General features: G+C 37.4%; 1 protein-coding gene across 1 annotated transcript in view; it reads left to right on the top strand.

Annotated features, from left to right (window-relative positions):
• Plxdc2 (plexin domain containing 2) overlaps positions 1 to 22,613 on the top strand; it is a 405,252-nt gene extending 382,639 nt beyond the window's left edge. The window contains exon 14 of the mRNA XM_051205738.1: positions 22,118 to 22,613. Within this exon, the coding sequence (XP_051061695.1) occupies positions 22,118 to 22,234 (117 nt within the window). The 3' untranslated portion in view covers positions 22,235 to 22,613. The remainder of the gene's footprint in view (positions 1 to 22,117) is intronic.
• Positions 22,614 to 23,461: the final 848 nt, after the last annotated feature.

Genomic DNA, 23,461 nt, shown 5'->3' with positions numbered 1-23,461 from the left:
GATTTGCTCTTACACCCTTGTTAAGGAAGCTGATTCACTGGGTAACAGTTTACAGAGATATCACAAAGAATAAGCAAAGTAGATTACTAAGTGCTATTTCAAAAAGAGAAGGCCAGCAAAATGGCTTAACTAGTCAAGGTGTCTGCTGCCAAGCCCGGAAATATAAGTTCTATTCCAGGATCTTACATGATAGGAGAGAACTTTGTTCTCACAGTTACATGCTGTAAAACCACTCAGATGTCTGTGGTTTTCTATCCTTACTTTTTATTCTAACAGGCTAGGCTTTTATCAGGTACATCACTAGACATTTTGTGACAACATGTAGAGTTCATAATAATTATGTTTTGCATGTAATCATCAAAATAAGATTCATTTAATAGCTGTCATCGATCATTAACTTTGCTGGTTGGTATATTTTCACTTAAATTCCTAAAACTATAACAGCATTTCTAATTTAATGAAATATTTACTTCGCTTCTTTGGAAAGAATTATTAAAAGCACTGAATAAACGATCTTGTACTTTCTTATAAATTCCTTCTTAATCACTTTGTCTTAACTGACTTTTAATGGTAGATAAGACCATGAAACTAGGTACATATATGACACAGGCATACAGATGTGTATGCTCATGTGTGCCATGGATATGAACATGCATACAAACCCACATGCATAAGTACACACATGTGCGAGTGCGCGCGCACGCGCGTGCACACACACACTCAGTGGGGGTCTGCACAAATGAAATATTGCTGCAAAAATGTGAATGAAAAATTCCAGTTCCCTTGAACCTTTGAAAATCTAAACAATGTAATTTTAAAGCATATGATTTATGTTTTTGGTATTCCAGTGCTTTTTTCTGGAATTTTGGGATGAGAAGTATACTGTTCTCAGAGTACCAACTGTTGACTAATTTCTCCCTGTAGCTTTGGTAACCATTTTATAATAAAATAAATACTTAAGCCTCTTTATGCAAATAGATCTTATACATGTTGATTTCAACAAGAATTATTACTCCAAGAACTGGTCAATGTATTCTATCACTAAATTCTTTTTTCTATCATTAAATTATTTTTCCATCAAACCCACTTGTGTAATATGTTAGGCATAGAGATAATACTATCTGAAATATATGGATTGTCAACATACCCATACTTGAGTTACATTATTTCAGTGTATAAAAATTACATTTTAAATTTGAATTTTATAGATCAAAAAATTAAGAATCCAGATAATAATAACTATGAAGTGATTTATTATAAATAATGGGGTTAATCATGATTTTTGTTACTATATGAGAGGCAATTAACCAAAGGCATTTGCATTTAAGAATGGGTTATTTTTAATTTATGAATGAGTTACATTATTTTTTCTTGTGATGATTAAATTATAAAACTTTAGTATGAATAAAGTAATTTTTAATTCAGAACAAAAACAACTTTAGCAAATCATTAGTTCTATGTTTACAATTTCATTCAACTGACTCATTCATTTATAGTTTTATCGACATTGTGATTAAAAAATTAAATAGACAAGAAAAGATAATCATATAATAAAATTCAGTTTTGAGCACTGATTCTGTGATGAGTTTATATTTGTTACAGGCTTAAAAGTAGAAATGATGTTTCCTTTACAAAAATGAGACAAGATTTTTTTCATTGATAAAAAGAAATAAACTTGTTATAATTATGTGTCATCACAGGGGAACATTAAGTCCCAGGTATTTTGTAAAGAGTAAGTCTTTCTTTCTAACATTTACAATGTTTCCTAGTTTTGTGTCTGAACTCATGTCTTATCTTAAGTTTTCTTACTCAGAGTTGACCTTGGAACATATAATTCTGGTTCAGTAGCATATTTATAACTAGATAAGAATCTTGAATACACATAAGCTTAATGTGGAGAAAATTGGATGTAGCCTGAGCCTATGTAGAGTATTGAAATTCAGTCAGAAGTAATCATAGAGTGTATCATTCATAGTTTATGACTGGTATGGGAAAATGCATCATGTGGGGGTGAAGTTCCTCTTCTTTGTAACCTAGCATGTGCAAGGGCCTGGTTCAACCCTCAACATTGTCAGTATATAACAGTTAGAAAAGAGAATCATGTTGGAGCCAAGTCCATTCTCTGTGTGTCTGTATAGGAACAGGGCCTCAGTGAAGAGGGATTAGAAGTTAAAATTCACACTGTAAAGTAATGAGATAAAGGGGAAGTTTAGCAGAAATAAGCAAAAAAAGGGGCATGGTGGATCCTCTACCAGTTGTAAAAGGATATATGAACCTAGGACTAATTGTACTGGACACGTCTCTGTGATAGACAGCTTCTAGAAGAAGAAACTATGAAGGTGTAAATTTGGACCCATTTTTAAAACCTACTAATCATAAGGACCCAGAGACTTCATGAATGATAAGGTTTGTTTTTGCAAAGGCACTCCAGCATTTAAAGAAGGTCCATGTCAAGCTTCCTGAGGGTAGATCTGACTTGGTAGAGTATTTGTGTAACAAAAATGAAGCCCTAGGTTAAATCCTATAGCTACATAAATATGGATCCAGTTGTGATGGCACATGCCTCTAATGTCATCAGTGGAGAGGGAGAATTAGGACGTGAGAACCTGTTGAAAGAAACAAGTGGCAGGAGAAGAGAAGAGGAGGGGAGGGGAGGGAGGGCAAGAAGGAGAGGACAGCAAACATACTATCTAAATAGTCTTATTTTTTTTCTTTTTTTTAAATTTGATTATTTTACATGTCGATCCCTCTTCCCTATCCCTTCCTCCCTCCCTTTTACCATGTCTGCAACCTCACATGCACACTGGCCACCATCCCCTCCCATCCCCCCACCCCAATTCCACATGTAGGGCAATGCCATCCAGGTGGGGTCATGTAGATCTGACAGGTCATTTGAAGTAGGGACTAGGACTTCTCTGGGTTAACACAGTATCCCTCCATGCTGGATGTGTTCGCAAGGTTCTTTTGTACACCAGGGATATATCCTGGTTCCACTGTCTGAAGTTTCTTAGACTGCTCAGTCCTTGTGGCAGAGACCCATATTCAGGGGGGCCTGAGTCAGTCCCATGCTGGATTCCCAGCTATTAGTCTGGGGGCCTGTTAGCTCATCCTACTTCAGGTCAGCTGTCTATATATGTTACTGCAACCTGGTCTTGTTCTCCCTCTCTGCATCTGGATTCTAGTTTGGCTCAGTATTTAGTTGTGGGTGTTTGCTTCTGTTTCCAACAGGTACTAGATGAGGGCTCCATAATGGTGGATAAGTTAGTGGTTGATCTCATTATCAGGGAAGGGAATATATGGTAGCCTTTCTAATATTGCTCAAATTGTTAGTTGGAGTCAGTCTTGTAGGTCTGTGAACATTTCTTTAGGTTCAGCTTTCTCTTCAATTCTATAATGGCTCCCTCTTCTATGTCCTCTCTCTCTCTCTCTCTCTCTCTCTCTCTCTCTCTCTCTCTCTCTCTCTCTCTCTCTCTCTCTCTCTCATTTCCTATTCCTCCCCTGACTCAATCTTCTTATTTCCACATGCTTTCCTCTCCTCTCCTTCTCTTTCTCCTAGTTCCCTCTCCACTCTCTGCCCCCCATATGCTCTGGAGAACTTTTCCCTTCCCCCTTCTGTGAGGGACCTTACATGAATCTCTTAGAATCCACCTTGTATCCTAGTTCCTCTGGTGGGGTAAATTATAGGCTGGTGATCCTTTGCTCTAGGTCTAAAATCCATATATGAGAGAGAACATACCATGTTCCTCTTTTTGTGACTGGGATACCTCAATCAAGATGGTTTCTTCAAGTTCCATCCACTTCCCTGCAAATTTCAAGATTGCATTGTTTTTGTTTGTTTGTTTCTTTGTTTGTTTTTCCGAATAGTAGTGTTCCATTGTATAGATATGCCACATCTTCTTTATCCATGCTTCAGTTGAGGTTGGTCCAGGTTCTTGGTATTACCAACAATGCTGCTATGAACATAGTTGACCACATGTCTTTGTTGCATGAATGTGCATCATTTGGGTATATGCCTAAGAGGGGGATTGTCAGGTCCTGTGATAAACTGGTTCCCATTTTCCGCTATACTGATCTCCAAAATAGCTGTATGAGTTTGCACTCCCACCCCCAGTGGAGGAGTGTTCCCCTTTCTCCACATCCTCTCCAGCATAAGATGTATTGGTGTTTCTAATTTTAGCCATTCTGGAAAGAGTAAGATGGTATCACAAAATTTTTTTGATTTGCATTTCCCTGATAGCTAAGGATGTGGAGCACTTTCTTAAGTGTCTTTCAGCCTTTTTGATTTCCTCTATTGAGAATTCTTTCTTCAGTTCTGTACCCCATTTTTTTAAATAGGGTTATTTGGTGTTTTGGTGTCTAGTTTCTTAATTTCTTTATGTATTTTGGAGATCAGCCCTTTGTCAGATGTAGGATTGGTGAAGATCTTTTCCCAGTCTATGGGCTGCACTTTGGTCTTGTCCACTGTGTCCTTTGCCTTACAGAAGTTTCAAAGTTTGAGAAGATCCCATTTATTAATTGTTGATCTCAGTATCTGTGCTAATGGAGCTATGTTTAGGAAGTGTTCTCCTGTACCAAGTTGGTGTAGAGTACCTCCCAATTTCTCTTCTAAGAGATTCAGTGTGGCTAGATTTATGTTGAAGTCTTTGATTCATTTGGACTTCAGTTTTGGGCATGATGATAGACAAGAGTCTATCTGCAGTCTTCTACACACCATCATTCAATTGTGCCAGCAATATTTGTTGAAGATGCTTGCCACCTCCCATTTTATAATTTTAGCTGTTTTGTCAAAATCAGGTTTTCATATGTGTGGGGATTAATATCAGGATTTTCCGACTTGATCACATTAGTCTACTTGTCTATTTTTATGCCAAAATCAGGCTGTTTTCAGGACTATAGCTCTATAGTGGAGCTAAAACTCAGGGATGGTGATGCCTCCTGAAGTTCTTTAATTGCAGAGGGTCTTTTGTTTTTGTTTTTGTTTTTGTTTGTTTGTTTTGTTTGGGTTTTTTTGGCTATCCTGGGTCTTTTATTTTTCCATATGAAGTTGATTTTGATTATTATTCTTTCAAGATCAGTGAAGAATTGTGGTGGGATTTTAAAGGGGATTGCACTGAATCTGTAGATTGCTTTTGGCAAGATTGCCATTTTTACTATGTTTATCCTACCCATCCAAGAGCATGGGAGATCTTTCCATTTTCTGGTATCTTCTTTAATTTCATTCGTTAAAGACACAAAGTTCTTATTATATAGGTCTTTGACTTGTTTGGTAAGTGTTTCCAGGAGATACTTTATGTCATTTGTGGCTATTGTAAAGGGTGATGTTTCTCTGATTTCTTTCACATCCCCTTTGTCATCTGAATAAAGAAGGGCTACTGATTTTTTTTAGTTTATCTTGTGTCCTGCTAGTTTGCTGAAGGTGTTTATCAGCTGTAGGAGTTCCCTGGTAGAGATTTTTGGATCCTTTATGTAAACTATCATATCACCTGTAAATAGAGAAAGTTTGAATTTTTTTCCAATTTGGTTCCCTTGATCTCCATTTGTTGTCTTATTGCTTTAGCTAGAACTTCAAGTACAACATTTACAACATTGAAGAGATATGGAGAGAGAGGGAAGCCTTTTCTTCTTCCTGATTTTAGAGGAATCCCCTTAAGCTTCTCTCCATTCAGTTTGATGTTGCCTGTTGGTTTACTGTATATTGCTCTTATTATATTTAGGTATGTTCCTTCTCCAAGACCTTTATCATGAAAGGGTGTTGAATTTTTTCGAAGGCTTTTTCAGCATCTAGGGAGATGACTATGTGGTTTTTTTTTCAGTTTGTTTATATTGTGGATCACATTGATAGATTTTCATATGTTCAACCATCCCTGCAACACAGGGATGAAGCCTACTTGGTCATGATGGATGATTTCTCTAATGTATTCTTGGATTCGATTTGCCTATATTTTATTGAGTATTTTTGCATTGATGTTCATCAGGGATATTGGTCTGTAGTTTTCTTTCTTAGTTGTGTCTTTGTTTGGCTTGGGTACCAAAGTGATTATGGCCTTGTAGAAAGAATTTGATAATGAACCTTATGTTTCTATTCTGTGGAACAATTAGCTCTTCCTTGAATATCTTTGAGAATTCTGCGCTGAAGTCATCTAGCCCTGGGCTTTTTTTGGTTGGAAGGCTTTTGTAGACTGCTTCTATTTTCTTGGAGATTATAGGTCTATATTAGTTGTTTGTCTGTTCTTGATTTAATTTTGGTAAGTGATAGTTATCCAGAAATTCGTTCATTTCCTTTGAATTTTCAAGTTCTGTGGAGTACTGCTTTTCAAATTATGACCTGAAAAATGTCTGGATTTACTCTGTTCCATTGTTATGCCCCCTTTTTGTTTCTGATTTTGTTAATTTGTATTTTCTCTCTCTGCTTTTTGGTTAGTTTGGATAAAGGTTTGTCTATCTTGTTTAGTTTCTCAATAAACCAACTCTATGTTGTATTGATTTTTTTGTATTGTTTTCCTGGTTTTATTTTATTGATTTCAGCCCTCAAATGATTATTTCATAGCATCTACTCCTCCAGAGTGAGTTTGCTTCTTTTTGTTCTAAGGTTTTCAGTTGTGCTGTTAATTCTCTAATGTGACTTTCATTTGTTTTGTTCATATGGGCACTTAATGCAATGAACTTCCCTTATAACACCACTTTCAAGGTATCCCATAAGTTGGGGTATGTTGTGTCCTTATTATCGTTAAATTTTAGGAAGTTCATAATTTCTTTATTTATTCTTTAACCTGGGTATGATACAATTGTGCCTTGTTCAGTTTCTATGAGTTTGTAGGATTTCTACAATTTGTGTTGTTGAATTCCAATTCTAAAGCATTGAGGTCTGATAAGATACAAGGGAGTATTCCAATTTTTTTGTATCTGTTGAGATTTGTTATGTTGCTTAGTATGTGGTCAATTTTAGAGAAGGTTCCATGTGGAGCAAAGAAGAAGGTATATTCTTTTGTGTTTGGATGGAATGTTCTATAGATGCCTCTTAAACCAAATTGAGACATAATTTCTGTTAGTTTTTTGTTTCTTTGATAAGTTTCTGACAGGTGGTCCTATCTAGTGGTGAGAGTGGCAGGTTGAAATCTCCCATTATAAGTGTGTGAGGTTTTATGTGAGCTTTGAGTTTTAGTAGCAATTCTTTTACAAATGTGGATGCCTTTGTATTTGGGGAATAAATGTTCCAAATTGAGACTTTGTGCTGATGGATTTCTCCTGAGATGAATACGAAATGACTAACTTCATCCCTTTTGATTAATTTTGGTTTGAAGTCTAACTTGTTAGCTATTAGGATAGCCACATCTGCTTGCTTCTTGGGTCCATTTGATTGGAAAGTCTTTTCCCAGCTCTTTACCCTGAGGTAATGTCTATCTTTGAAGCTTAGATGTTTTTCTAGTATGCAGCAGAAGGATGGATTCTGTCTTCATATCGATTCTGTTAGTCTGTGTCTTTTTATAGGTGAGTTAAGACCATTAATGTTGATGTAGAGTAAGGACCATTGATTGTTAATGCTTGTTTATTTTAGATTTCTTGTTGGCAGTGGTATTGTGAATATATTTGTCCTGCTTTATCCTTGGGTTGTGGTGAAGAGGGATTATCTATTGCCTATGTCTTTGTGAGCATAATTAACTTCCTTGGGTTGGAGTTTTCCTTTCAAAACTTTCTGTAGGGCTGGATTTGTAGATACCTATTGTGAAAATCAGGCTTTGTCCTTAAATATCTTGTTTTCTCCATCTATAGTGATTGAGAGTTTCGCTGGGTATAGTAGCCTAGGCTGGCATCCGTGGTCTCTTAGTACTTTTAGAACATCTATCCAGGACCTTCTGGCCTTGAGGGTTTCCATGGAGAAGTCAGGTGTAATTTTGATAGGTCTGCCTTTATATGTTACTTGTCCTTTTTCCTTCACTGCTCTTAATATTCTTTCTTTACTCTCTCTGTTAGGTGTTTCGATTATTATGTGTCGAGGGGTCTTTTTTCTTTGGTCCAGCCTATTTGGTGTTCGGTATGCTTCTTGTACTTTCATGGGCATGTCCTTCTTCAGATTGGGAAAGTTTTCCTCAATGATTTTATTGAATATGTTTTCGGCACCTTTGAGCTGGGCTTCCTCACCTTCCTCTATGCCTGTTATTCTTAGGTTTGTCTTTTTCATGGTGTCCCACATTTCCTGGATGTTTTGTGTTAAGGATTTGTTGGATATAAGATTTTCTTTGGTCGATGAATTTATTTACTCTAGTTTATCTTCAGCGCCTGAGATTCTCTCTTCCATCTCTTGTATTCTGTTATGCTGTTGTCTGTAGTTCCTGATCATTTGCCCTTTTTTTCTATTTCCTGTACTCTTTCAGTTTGTGTTTTCTTTATTGCCTCTATTTTAGTTTTCAAGTCTTAAACCATTTCCTTCACCTGTTTAATTGTTTTTTCTTGGCTTTCTGTACTTTCTTTAAGAAATTTGTTCATTTCTTCCACTTTTTTGGGTTTTTTTTTCTTCCATTTCTGTAAGGGACTTTCTCATATTGTCTTTGAGGGCCTCTATCATTTTATGATTATAATTTTTAACTCGTTCTCTTCTATTTCATCTGCTTTGGGGTGTTCAGGTCTAATTGGTGCAGGGTCCCTACATTCTGGTGGTGTTATGCTTGTCTTTCTATTGTTAGGTGGTTTTTTGTATTGCTGTCTTCCCATTGCTGCTTCCAGTAGGTGTAGGTAGGGTCTCTCTCTCTCTATGGTACTCCCCAGGTGGCCTTAGGTGGGTCAGAGGTTCGATGTCTGTAGCTCTGGGTGGTCCAAGCTCTCTAGGAGGTCGCTTCTCAGCCAGGGGCCAGGTGATGGGGGTCAAAGATCAGGCTCCAGCAGAAGACCAGCAATGGGGGTCAAAGATCCCAAAGGCTGGGACTGGGGATGTTCTACATGTGTGCAGATAGGCAGATCTAGCCTAGGCGTGGTACTCTCCAGCTGAGGCCTCTTTAGCAGAAGCCAGGTGATGGGGGTCAAGGATATAGCCCACAGGGACTCAGGATGGCCCCAAAGAGATAAGCACAGGACCAGAGGTGGGGGTCCGAGACCAGGCAGTTGGGGATTCCTGGTAGTCCCACATGGATAGGCAGGTCTAGTATGCTCAGAATAGCTCCAGGAAGTTCCCTGAAGGTGGCAGGATTGTTGGCTCCACCCTCTGTGCCAGTCCTCAACCAGAGCAATGGGACAGTGGGCAGGGTTGGGGGACGGCAGGCTTTTGGTGGGGGATGGGTGGGTGTGTATCAGAGTATCAGGAACTCTCTCTATGGGAACAGGCCACAGAGGGAAAGAGATCTGGCGCCAATCCAGGGAGTTCTCAGGGAAGGTTGTGGGGGTGAATCCACTCAAATTGGTCCTAGACTCACATCTAGCAGAGGCCTGGCATTGATGGTCAAAGACGATGGGGGTCAAAGACTAGGCTGAGACTCAAAATGTTTCTGCACTGTTAGGGGGATCTAGCTGGGGCCTGGCACTCTATCTGAGGCCTCTTTAGCAAAGGCTGGGTGATGGGGTTCCTTTTCTACCCATGTTTATTAAAGTTTTAATGTTGGTTAATTCCTTAGAGTTTATTTTCATGTCACTGTGAGACAAGCAAGATTCAGATTTGCCTTTAGTGAAAAGTCTGAGTATCATTCAAGAGACTTACTAAAATAATAATTGTTTTGGAGTGTCTTAAATATTCCCCCTTAAGTTGTTTGAAACAGGAGAGAGTAACAGAATCAGTGACATAGACATTGTCCCTTGATGTTTCTCACAATCTTCTCCACAAACACATCGGTTAAGTTTTACTAAGACACTGCAATTTGGAAGCTTTGTTTTTTAAAGAGGTAGGAGAACTCTGTGTAGAATTGTGTTCTTATAAACCAACCATGTTGTGTTTTTATTTCCATTTCTATCCTTTCCTTCCTTCTTTCTTAAATTATCTCTTTTTTTTATTTATTTTATATAACCAAGTCCATTTAAATGAAAACAAACATTTATAGACAATATTTGGGAATTTGGGTCTTGTTCTTTCCAAACTACTTCCTGCTGGTAAGGGGCGCTGTCATGGGGGATTCTAAGAAGATGCAGCAGACTAATGTGGTTTGATCAAGCCAGACCACCTGAAACAGAGTACCAGGTGATCCTACATTCAAAACAGCTGGACAAAGCAGCCTTAAATTATCTCTTTAAAGGTTTGACTGCTTTGGGATTGGCCACTCTGTGGTCACCTTACCTTGTAAACCCTGCCCACTCCAGCATCACCCCCATCTCTGCCTCTCTCATGCTCTCTACCTAGCTGTCTTGAGGAATATTAAAATATTTGCACTCCATTTTTTTTTTCTCAGAAGTTAACACTGATATTTTTTCCCATTCTGGTCTCACTGAGAGTCAGGAATCTTTGTGTCTTTATCATGTAAAAATGATTCCCATTCAGTCTCCACTTCACTCAGACTAAATTACATGTGCTAACATAGATGACTTATATCCAACTACATTGAATTTGATCAAGAAGAATTAAGAGAAAGTTGAAACTATTTAGTTATTCTCCATGATTTTTAAGGAAATATCTTTTGTTGAACTCCAAGAAGTATGTGTATGTGTACATATACTTACTCAGTCTATTATCTCAGCAGAGCATAACCATGATTTTTTTAAAGAAATGAAAAATGAGTGTAATATTAAAATACTAAACTATCATCTGTAACATTTGTACCCAAATTAATGTATAAAGTATCATATAGAAATACTCATAATGTAGTTAATGATAAACACAAAAGTATTTTAAGCATCAAAAACAGAGCTTAATGAATGATTCTGGGAAGTTGGCAGTGATGAAACAACATAATTTCCCCAGATTCCTGTATAAAACCAGAACAATTGCATGTCAAAATTATAACCCGATAAGAAACATTTACAAAAGAATCAACTAATAATGTAAAGCCCAAATACAGGCATTTGCCTTAGACAATCATAGTCTCATCACTGTGAGAGAAGGGAGAGGGAAAGCATAGACCAGGCTGGTCTGAGGACGAGAGGACCAGAGTCATTGACCAGGAGTCACAGTGAGCCTAAGTATGCACTCCAGCTGCAGGGAGTAGAGGGTCTTTGCTAATACTCTAATAGAAATGCATGATAGAAAAGCAATGCTCAGTAGTTACCAGTCAGTCTCAACTTCCACAGTCTGGCAGTGGCATGCAATAGCAGAAAATTCACCAAATGGCATAAAAATTAAACAGACTAGGGACCACAGATATTAAGGAGGAAAAAATAAATTTCTATAAAGATGAAGAAGAAGACAGTTGGGAAAATTTTGTATGTGCAGTGTTTATCTCCTCACCTCTTCTGAGAAAGGACCTCATATAGCCAACTGTGTTCTAGAACTCTTCATCTTTATGACTCCACCCCTCAAGTGCTAGGATTACAGGCATATGTTACCACACTTGGCTTCAACTACTTATTTTAAAGAATTTTATTGAAATTTCATGCATGCATGTAATGTGTTTTAACCAAATCCATCCTGTTTCCTCCCCTCAAGTTCCTTCCCTATCTGACATATCACTTTTCCCTCCTAACTTCCTGTACTCTTTTAAAAAACAACAATAACACAAAAGAACCACTGAGTATGTATACATAGAAAAAATTATCATATGTATAATTTTCTAATTATTTTTGTATTTTATTAGGGCAATTACCATTAAACTTTAAGTAGTTAAAACATGTATTAGAATGTTAATTTCAATCAAAGTCATACAAATTTTAAAAATGTCAAAATACACTGATTATTTCAAAAGATATATTTTTGTCCTCATCTAGCTGGTAGGTAGCACACTAAATTTTCAAATAGCATCCTCTTAGATTTGATAGTATAAATTATCCTATCAGATTGTTACCCAGTTGTGAGAGTAAATGTGGGTTAAAGTGCACAACTACTTTAGGGTAGAGAATAGCTATCCTTTCACCATCCCTGTGGTCAAAGCTGATGAGAGCCAAACCTGCAGGTCTCTTTCTCTTGTCTTTGAAACATTCTGGTGCTCCCAACACAAACAATTTTATGAGAGCAGTTTCTTGAGGAACTTGGCCCCTCTTACTGTTGAAGCAAGTGGTACTAACTCACATTTGATTTTACGAGAACATTTACGACCACAGCACCATTGTCTCTTCACTTGGCCCAGTGGCTGGGTCATAGTGAGCAGGCTTGTTTCCACACCCATGCAATTTACTTTTCTTTAGAGTAAATTGCCTGTCTGAAAACAAATTATTATTCAACCACTTGTGAAAACTGAGAACCCTCAGAAGACAGCAAAAGATTCAGTCAGAGACTGTGTGAGATGGTTGCTGAGCTGTTAGGTCTTTACAGAAGACACAGAATGGGGTTAATTCTAAAGATAAAGTAAGTTTTCATTTGCCTGTCTAAATGTATTTGCAATCAACTCTTTTAATCGCTCACTATGTCTGCAGCAAGACCAGTAGCTATTGCAAATAGAGGGGCTGATATTCCAAAAGCTGTGCAATCCCTAAAATCCCTACAGTTCTTTAGTGGGAAAAAGGGGACATCTTGGCTATCACATTAGATGTGTGAAAAGAAAAAAAATGCCTCAGAAATATCTACAAAGGTGGACTCCAATTAACCAGGAACTTAAATATTCCAGTAAGAGAACTGGAAATAATGGAAGATGATGCTTTTAGGAAGGAAAGTGAGGGGTTTGAGGTAGGCTAGATCTGAATTTATGGCCAAATCACAGCCCCAGCCTTTTCATAGGAGCAATCAAAGAAAAGGAAGAGATAAAGGTAAGAGTCAGGAGAGAAATGTGGAAATTGTAATAGTGGAAGGATGAAAAATCAAACCCCACTGAGAAAAGATAATTGTGTTCACATATGGTAGTTAGAGCACACTAGCATTCATTGTTTACAAATCAGTAACCAGACCAACTTAAATGAAAACAAACAACTCGATGTAAGAGAATATGTTGTCAGTCTGCAAAAGGACTGTGCAAAATGAAAGGTTCAGAAGCAGTATAAAGTACTGTGGGGATGTCACAGGAGAAAAGAATAATTTGGGTGTGGTCTCTGTAAAAGCTGCAGAAAGGAAAGGGAGAAAGAAGAAGAGGGAAGAAAAAGGGAAAAGGAAAAGGAAAGAGTTTTAAAGTATTTGCAAAGGAGAAAGGAATACATCATAGCTGAGTCAAGATTACTGGGCAGAAAAAAAGTATGCAACAGAGAAGGGAATTTGGGATGAGAAGAAAACATAAATTCTAAATAGACATAGGTTGAGTTGGACAGAACTGCAGAGAACAGCAGGGGTTAAATTCTTGGAACTGAATGGGTGGGTTCAGGTATATTCTGACCTCTGATTTCCTAACTGAAGTTAGAGTGACAATCTTATGCCAAGCAAAGCTGGAAGTGTGGTCTTTTGTGCACTTTTGTGCACTAGCTGTAGAGGCTTAGAAAATATAATAGATAATAATTTTTGATAAAGACGATGAAGGTTTAGCTAGAATTGCTTGTTGGGTAGATGAGAGAGCAACTTTGGAATTGAATGAAAAGTCTGAGGCTGACAGGGTGTGGGGTGGAGGCTGGGTACATGGCAGAGACTTATGAGAGTTCATGTTGAGCCAAAGGACACAGAGGCAAGGCAGGTCTATGTAATACTAAGATGGCTGCTTTGTGATGAGGTCATGTGAGGCTAAACCAGCAGTGTAGAAGGGGTGGGAGTGAATACTTTCAAAATGATCTGGAAGGAACCTTAAGATAAAAAGATTACTAAAAGTAGCTGAAAGAGATAAACAAATCACACAAAACCAGAGCCTGAGAAACTCTGATGACCAGGAATTTGTCTGCTAAGTAGTAGGGTGTGTGGTATACCACTGGTGGACTTCACTGTCTGCTTTTTATAGTCATTCTGTCCATGGAACCATTTCTGTTGACTCAACTTCAAATGAAAGAAAGATTTTTCCTTGAAACACATAGCAGTATATTGAACACTTTCAGGGGATACTTGATCTTATACAGTTTTAGTCTAACATGTTTGGTTTGGGGTAATGCTATTGGTTAATGTTTCTTTAAGTTTTGATGCAAATAAATGACTTTCTCTAGCACAATATATATGTCATACGTTCAGCAGTGTGTTTCTAATAGATGTGTGGCTGACTGAATGCATTCACTCTTGGTCATTATGCTCATGCTCAGTTAGGGCATCAAAGAGATGGGATGAATGTGGGAGTCATGAACATAGCATATCACTTAAGAATACAAGTACTGTACAGTAGATTAACCTTTCTACAAATTTACATCAACACTCACTGGGAGTCTTCTTATCCATACTATTTTGTTTTTAATTTAGCCTAAGTTTTTGCCTGCTCCAATACAGGTGATAAAAGGGTGAGCTGTTCATTTACAGGGTTCATTGCTGTGTAAAAATAAAAAAAAAAGATTAGTTTTTAAATAGTATTATATGCCAGAAGTTCTAAACTGTAGTAAGGAAAAATATTTTCTGCTGGGAAAAATGGATTCCAAATGAATTGCTAAAGAGTAGATTCTTCTGTTGTTGGATTTTCCTAACACAATTTCAATGATCAATATCAGTTTAGCATAGTTTCAATTTTTGTTCACAAGTAAATGAACTACTACATGGATGCTGATCCTAGAACACCCAGTTGTACATTTGGTCCCTGGCCCTGTGACAAGTATTCATTTAGAGAGCAGTTTTGAACCATTTAGGACCCTGGACAGTTGTTTAAAGCACAGAGTTATCTCCAGCCTACTTTATATTACTTTATACATTCACATTAAAAAGTAGTCTTGGAGAAACCTGTTGGCATCACAGTTGTATGGATGAGAATATGGGACTTTTGGTTCAGTTGTTATAGGACAAACAATCCTGTGAGTTAGATGAATTTCACTTACTTTGTAATTCTCTTTTATGTCCCTTTCTCTGTTATTCAAAGGGTGCACATTCAGCTCTACTTTCTTAATTTATTTGATATTTTTTCTAGTTTGATTTCATTGTCAACTTGATGTATACTGCTAGAGTCTTCTGAGAGGAAATCCTTGATTGGGGAATTGTCTAGATCATATTATCACTTGGGAGCCTCTCTCTTAATTATTAATTGATAGAGGAGAGACAAGACCAGTGGGGTGGCACCATCCATAGGTAGGTCCTGTGCCATGTAAGTAAACTAACTGCATTCTTCTGTGACTTCTCTTTCTAGTTCCTACCTTGAGTTCCTGCTCTGACTTCAGGCCCCTTAGTGATGGGCCCTTCCCTCCCCTAAGTTGCTTTTTATTAAAGTTTTATTACAGCAACAGAAAGAAAGCTAGAACAGTAACTTTATTTTATCTTTTAGTTTTCATATTTAGCCCATGTCCTTTTGTGATTACTCATGGAAGGGATGTTAGTTCACAAGTGTCACAAAAAAGGGTCTGCTCCAGGTGTCAACTGTCTTTGGTACTCCATTGCTGTAGACATTTCAGAGTCAAGCAGCTGTGTCCCTTTGCCTTATGATAGCTATAAAGAACAATCCAAATGGACAGATGTTACAAGACTGCATCTACAGAAGTTAGCACTGTGTTTCCAAAGTGCTTCAAGAGAGGTTGATAAAACACCAGGAAATATCCGAAATAGCACAGCAGAGTAAGAAGTGACTCCTAATCTGCACATGGTTATCTGGACAGCTTTTTTGGAAATAAACAGGAATGGATGGTTTGTATAAATAAAGATGATAAATTAAGTGGCATTTCTGAATGTGGGACTATCGCAAACAGTTTCAGAGAAGGAAACGATGCGTATGGATGAGTGAGAAGATAATGGGAAGTGTTTACCCTCACTTAGCACTGGTGCTCTGGGGAATGAACATTTATCTAATGTGCTTGCCGGAGCCCTGCTTGGGAGTGTTTGAGTGTTTGAGTTCATTAGGGTATCTCAATATCAGTTATGTTCTTACTTTCACCTCCCAAAGTGATTTTAATTTCAGGTTTGAAAACCAATTACAGTGAAAGAAAATAAGGCATTAAGTGTTTGAGATGTAGGTGTTGAAAGCATTTCTTCTCACATTGAAGAGCTGACTCAGCAGTTAAGTGTCCTTAGTACTATTGCAGAGGGCTCTCTCTCTCTCTCTCTCCCTCTCTCTCTCACACACACACACACACACACACACAAATGAGGGGGGTAAATAATTATACATTATTTAATTTAGTCTATGGAAACTCATTTGCTTCATATTCTCAAAACATTTGCTTTGGAGAAAAAAATCAAACATAGTATAATTTCATTGTTGTTGATAATATATGTTTTGAATACTCTCATTTGTATCTATATCTGGGACAGTTACTGCTAATATTTTTGGATCACCTAGAGATAAGTTCTAGAAGACAACTTCCAAATGATGAAACACTAAACTAAGAAAAACAGGAAATATATGAAACATTCAGGAATCAAGTCACATAGGAATTGAGAGATTGCTGCCAATTCATGGCCATTTCTAGAACATTAATGCAAGATACTTTTAAGTCCTATAGTTCATAAGGCTCAGACACAGCCTTAAACAGAAGTCTTTTATTAATTTGATGGCAAGTTTCATTGGCTGGAACTCAAGGCCAGTATTATTATGTAGCTAGGTTGCCAAATAAAATACAGGACACTTAAACATATTTGAATTTCAAAGAAAAATGAGTCATTTTTTGTCTGAGCTTTGGAATTAAACATAGTTTGAAAAGTGACTTGTTTATCTGAAATTTAAATTTAACTGGTGTCCTTTATTATTATTTGTTAAGTCTTGAGACTTCAGTCTTGTAACTCTCTAAGCCAAAAAATACTCAACACAGAATAAGGGAAATTGAAGATGATTATGTATCAAGGTATGAAAAACAAAAACATTCCCTTCTTCTTCCCAGCAAAAGTTTACCAAATCTAAATGTTGAAAAGCCGATATGACTGCAAAAATGAGTTTAATTCCCTGGTAGATCTGTGTGCTTGGTACACGTGGTGAAAGTTCATATTCTTCCACTCACGTTGAGGGTGTTGCTTTTTGAGAAACCTCCCAAAATCATGACCCCTCCTCTTCAGGGGATACCTTATGATGCAGTAGCCACAGCACGGGCAGCTAATTAGTAATGCAGACTCTTCAGCCTCCCATGCCCTCAAACAGGCTGCCTTGAGATTGCTAGGCTCATATTGAGATATGAAGATTTAAATTCAAAGTTTACAAACATGCTTAAAGAAAGAAATAATAAAATATTTTTAATTAGGATGGGAGGGATGGGCAGGAGGAAGGGAAGGAGGGATGATGGGAGGGAAGAAAGAAGGAAAGAAAGATGGAAGGAAGCCTTAGGCTCCTCAGGGCCCATTGATCACTAAGTGAGGTTCTATTAGTGAAAAAAAGACTAGGGCATCAATAGCTTTTTAAGAGGGGAGTAAGAAGAAACCAACCTCTCTGTACTTTAGTTACTTTCATTTTTCCCAATGAGGAAACATAACAAATGACCCTTTTGGTTTTGCCCAAGCCCTGGGTTTGGAGGTGACTCCAACCACTGTCCATTTCCTGTGCTCACAGAGGAAAGCAGTATGGAACAGCGAGATCCAAACAGGCTGCTTATCAAGGCCTGTTATGTATACAGGTGTCTTCCATCTGGCCCACAACATTCTCATTTACCCTTTTCTGTAAAATATGTGCCTACTTAAGCCTACAGAAAGCTCTGCAGAACTACTCCGTGCACCCGAGGACAGGACTCCGGCTGCAGTTTTGTGCACGCTGCTAGCTGAGTGTACCTGACATGTTTGTTTGTGTATATTGCCACTAATTTTCTCACCATGGGCCATTGAGACAGATTTAGATGACTATTCAATTAATACTACTGAAGGAATAGTTAAGGAGAATACCTGGTTGCCTGACTTACCTCAATCCCCACATTTCACTGTGAACATATTCTTCAGAATGTGACCAATCACATAAATTCTCAGAAATGAAATTAAAAGTCGCCTACACATTGCACTCCATCTTGTCTTTAGGCATCATACCCTAAGTGTCTGTAATGGATTCTCACACATTCTGGTTTGAATTTGGGGATTTTTGCATAAACTCTAATTTGCCAGCAAGTGACCTTGTAGTTTCTGCCAGTTCCTTTAACACTTTGAATTGGACATTCTTAAAAGACTGTAGATTTGGCAGTGTCTGGGTCTCAAGGAAGAAGTTCAATTGATCCGTCCCTAAATTGCTGATTCTCACTAGTCAGACAAGTTCATAGCAAGACTATGATAATGCCCTGATTTCCAGACTCCTCTGCCCATGCCTTCACAGCCCACTGGGGAGATGTTTCACACTGCAGCACCAACACTAAGGACTTTCCTAGGAGACCTAAATACTTACTCTTCCAATTAATGCCACAGTTAACTATTATTTGCCTCCAAATCAGCTGAGAGGCTGATTAAAACAACGACGTTGGAGACTAATGAGTGTAAATCCCCCATACACTTAGGATTTCTGTAATAGGCCAATAATAATTAAATTAAATTAAATAACCACAGCACAGAGGTATTATTATTGCTGTTGTTATTATCTTCCCTCAGACTTTAAAGTGAATCAGGAAAGCAAGAATAAGAATCCTAGATTCTTGAAGGGGAAATTAGATACCAGTTTAAAGATGGGGTAAAAAAAGGTCAGAAACATCACAGGACTAATTTATAGTGTGCTTGTTTTGTGATATGGAATGACATAGTCTGTGTTTTGTGAAGTTCCTCTGAAAAGGACAACAGATTTTTGGTAAAGTTTTTACCCTTCTTTTGCACAATTTTAGTCATCAAATGGAGGCATCAAGGAGCCATGGAAGAATGCAAGAAAAAAATGAGAGGGAGAGAGGTTTCTTACATTCCAAACACAGGTTGATTTGGTTCATTTGGTGCATATATATATATATATATATATATATATATATATATATATATATATATTATGAATGCTGGAAGTAATATCATAATATTTTTCATCTGATTCATGAAGAAAAATTTAATGATGTGAAATTTTTGTTTTGTAGCATTCTGTCAATCAGTGCTGCAAAAAATAATTCAAATATTCAGGTTTTGAGTTTTCAGTGTATTTAACTTATATGTACTTTAATATATTAGTATGAGACATTCCATCTATTTTAATTAAGCATAAATATGGTAATATAAGATTTTAGTTTTGTACAAATGAAAAGTACCTTGAATAACTTTTAGTTCGGCAGTATCCATTTCATTCATCTTTACTAATGAAATATAGGTGGGTGGTAATCAGATCACATGTGAGGTGGGCCTTCAAGGGATTCCAAATCTTGCTTAGGTATTTCTGGTTGCAATTCTAAAATGAGTGATGATACACAAAAGAAAAATACTCCTTAAGGATTTGTAAATATCTGAAAGTATTTTGGGGTGGATCTCTGAGACGGAGCACTGGCCCAGTATGTTCAAGGCCCTGGGTTCATTTCTTAGCACTAGAAAGTAAAACAAACAAACAAGAAATCCAAAAACAAACAAACAAAAAACAATAACTTCTGAAAATAACTTTGGATTATGTTTACCCTACTCAATATTCTTTTACTATTTTGAAGATTCTATGATGAACTTTAACACAATAACACCACCAACAATCCCAGCCTTTTCATATAAAAGGAAGTTAACTACAAGTTTGTGACATACAGAGAATACTGATATTATTGTTAATTATATTGCACTTTAAGAGTCAGGTGAAGGTAAAATTGTATCCACAAATGTTGGCTGAGGTTTGTGTAAACTATTGTAATGTAGGAAGTAATTTTGATGGTGAGCAAAGTTAATTTTGTAAGTAGATAGATTTCATGTTAATCTCAGCTGCTGGTTCCTAATTTTACAAGTTAGTAAAGAATGTAAATTATCACTTATTATAAATCATAAAACTATACTTAGGAGAGTTTTCTAATATGCAACTTTTGAGAGTGCCATCATCAGGATGCCTGTCACCAGTATATCTTTTTAGTGAAGAGTCATTGAGTGTAACATCTTTAAGTGCTAGATATGAGAATTAGTTTGTGGGGCTGCCCTTGCCAGCTGGACCCAGAGCCCATTGTGCTTTTTGCCCTTTTAGAAAATAAATATGAAGCAAGGAATTAACAATGCTGCTTGCCTGGGGCAACCATGCCTTTAGAGAGCTCCAGTTCTGAAGTCATGGAGACCAAATGGGAGCTATAAATAGTAGGCCCTAAGGCATATCATATTCTCCCTAAAATAGGTAGGAACCATGAGTTTCAGTACCCACTTCCAAAGACTGGGCATGTGTCCATCAAAGATGATGATCTCCAGGCCCATGGCCAACATCTTGGTCTGCCTTGTGCTACTCTGTGCACTAGTTTTAATGTTTTCTTTTGGGTAGCAATGATCATTCAGTGTCACTTACCTCATGAGATTTAATCAGCTAAAAAACATTGGCCTTCCTGGCCACATGGTGTTATGGTGACGGTGCATAGTATTATTAATAAGCAAAATATAATTATCTCAGTTGGTGTTTCTCCAGAACATAAAGCTAAAACTCATCCCTGCTTGATGTGAAATACTTCCCCCTCAGCCATTAATCATGGATGTTGGCATGCCATTAGCAAATCTAGCAAGATACCAAGTGCCACTATATGTACACTGATATTTAACCTTTTCTGCATTAAAAGTCTTTACACAGAAATAAAATTCCCTCAATATTTATTGCCTTATTTACGCCAAAATTGCAGCACTTTGATAAATGGAGTAATCACTTCTAGTGTCACTGTGGCTATGAAATGCATTTAATGTCTTCTGTGACTGTGACTTAATAATTCATTTCAGCACATCTATTTAGAAATCACACTGGGTTTATTTGATAGACAGAGTGCTGGAGAGAAAGGCTCCTCTTGTCAATAAAATAGTCTGTGTTTCAAAATTAGTGTCTACCATGCAATATTAACTTCATAGGCTTAGGTTTGTTTACAACTTTTGGTGATGGATCCCATTTTAAGATTTGGCACGTTTAATGTTTGACCATGAAAGTCATAAATAGATGTGCTTAGTTTGATAAACAATTTCTTAAGACTGTGTGATATTTCCTCTATCTCATTTGCTAGGAAATCTAATAGCTAATTGAAACCATGCTCACAGTAATGGTTAGAGAATTCTATGCCCTTACTTTCTTAGTGAACTGATGACAACAACAGTGATATTGGTATTGACTTCTAGAAGAGAGAATCATACTTCAGGGTTAGATGTGGGAGTTGCATACCTTTAATCTCAGCACCCGGAAGACACAGGTATGCATTTCACAAGTTCTAGACTAGCCTGACCTGAGCTACATAGTAAGATTGTCTCAACAAAAGTGGAGTTTTTGTTTCATTTTGTTTATTATGAATTCTAAGGGATGCAGAAATAGCTCATCAATTAAGAGAGCATATTGTTTTGTTTTGTTTTGTTTTTCAGGGGAAGTAGGTTTGATTCCCGGACCCACATCAGGTGGCTCACAATCATCTATAACTCCATTTTCAGGGGATCAGCTGCACTCTTCTATCCTTTGTGGGCACCTGCATTATGAGGTGCATAGAAGCTCATGTAGGCACATACATATATTCCTAAATCTAAGTAAATAAATATTAAAATCATGGTTTATCTTATTATATGTGGCCCTTTTCAGACATAAATGATTATAAAACGTGTTAAACTTTGCCTTTGAGAAACGTGGGAGTAGATATGGCCAATAGACTGCCACTTATGTCGATAGCTAGAATGGAGACTCAAGTTCAGGGTTCAGGGACCTTACAGAGGGGGACATGTTATTCTAATAGTGGTGTTGTAAGAGATCATTTAATGTGATGCATTGAGAGGATAACCGAAGATAGGTAGAAAATAAGTTCATGTTATCACAGGCTGGTCTTGAACTTCCAGACTTCCTGCTTTCACCTCCCTAGAGCTGCCACATATGCTTGATGTATATGATATTGGGAATTGAAACTAAGACTTCTAACATAGCAAGCACTCTACCAACTGAGAAACACCCATAGCCTGGTAAATAAGTATTTGTTGATGACAATATCTCCCTGTAATGCTCATTATTTTTGTATTTTCCCATTGTAGAGACGCCCAAGCAGATGGCCAGCAATGAAGTTTAGAAGAGGATCAGGACATCCTGCCTATGCAGAAGTTGAACCAGTTGGAGAGAAAGAAGGTTTCATTGTATCAGAGCAATGCTAAAATTTTAGGACAGAGCAGCACCAGTACTGGCTTACAGGTGTTAAGACTAAACTTTGCTTATACCTTTAAAACAAACAGACACAAACCCACAGCCACACATGAAGAAGCAAGCCCTAAACTTCTGTAGCCAGAAGGGAGACAAGATTTCTGGATGAGCCCAGCCCAGGAACATTGAAAAGAAAACTCAGATTTGTACAAGACATCATGTACACCAAATACAAAATTCCCTAATGGAATGACATCCATGGTTCACAAGGAACATCTCCTGTGGACTTGCCAGAAGTGTGACAAGATGACAATGTTTTTAGTTTAGGTGCAGGGTTGCAAAGGGATCAAAGAAAATATAATGATAATAAATAAAGCTTTAGTTTACAAGGGATCTATACCTTTGGTTCAAATGTTTTTCTCTGATGTCTCAAAGATAACCGTGTTCCAAAGCCTGAATGCTCTCCCTGGAAAGAGCAATGCTGAATGTTTCAAGATTGCTGAAAACCATAGCTCACATGAGAGCAAAACCAAACCCAAATGGAGGTTTTTCTATCTTTTCCAAACAGACTTTCGGCAAAGGGATTTTACTTTTTGCTCTAGATGCAATTGTTCCAACAAGTTCAACTTCGCAGGATTAACCTTTCATCTCTTCAGAAGTTCACTATGCCTGCCTCTTCCCTGGTAATGAATACCCTTTCTGTGAGCTGTGACACAATTTCCAAATGTTAAGCTAAGGCCTAGAGAGGAGGGCATAGCCAGTGAGGTTCCCCATTCTCTCACCTCAGAATAAAATGAGTTTTGTTTTCAGAGGCACTGCCTTCTATTCCACCTGGAGTTCCAGAAAGCCTCATTTGCTCTTAGCTAATGGAAACAGAAATAACAGGAAGAATTGTGTGATCATCTTTTGAGACAATTATCTTAAGGAATTTGAACACTCATTTTTTTTAAATTCACCATGTTTGTATGGCAAATGTATTTCATTGTCAAATCCTGTCTAAGAAGCCGTTCAAGTCAACATATCCCTGGTGATAGAAGAAAAAAAAAAAAGAATGGAATAACCCTGCTGAATCATGCAGTAATTTTCTTTAAAGCACATAGTAGTTACATAAATGTATATATAAATATATTTTTGTTTATAACTAACACAAGGCAGGCTCTTGTGGCTCTAAAGAGTGTATTTTGTCATCAAGACAAAACAAATGCAAGATGTATCACTGCATTTCTTCCACAACATTGTAA

Source organism: Phodopus roborovskii, unplaced genomic scaffold, assembly GCF_943737965.1.
Source record: "Phodopus roborovskii unplaced genomic scaffold, PHOROB, whole genome shotgun sequence".
In the NCBI taxonomy this organism is placed as follows: domain Eukaryota; kingdom Metazoa; phylum Chordata; class Mammalia; order Rodentia; family Cricetidae; genus Phodopus; species Phodopus roborovskii.
The sequence above is the reverse complement of the archived record's forward strand: the minus strand, read 5'-3'. Positions and strand labels throughout refer to the sequence as shown.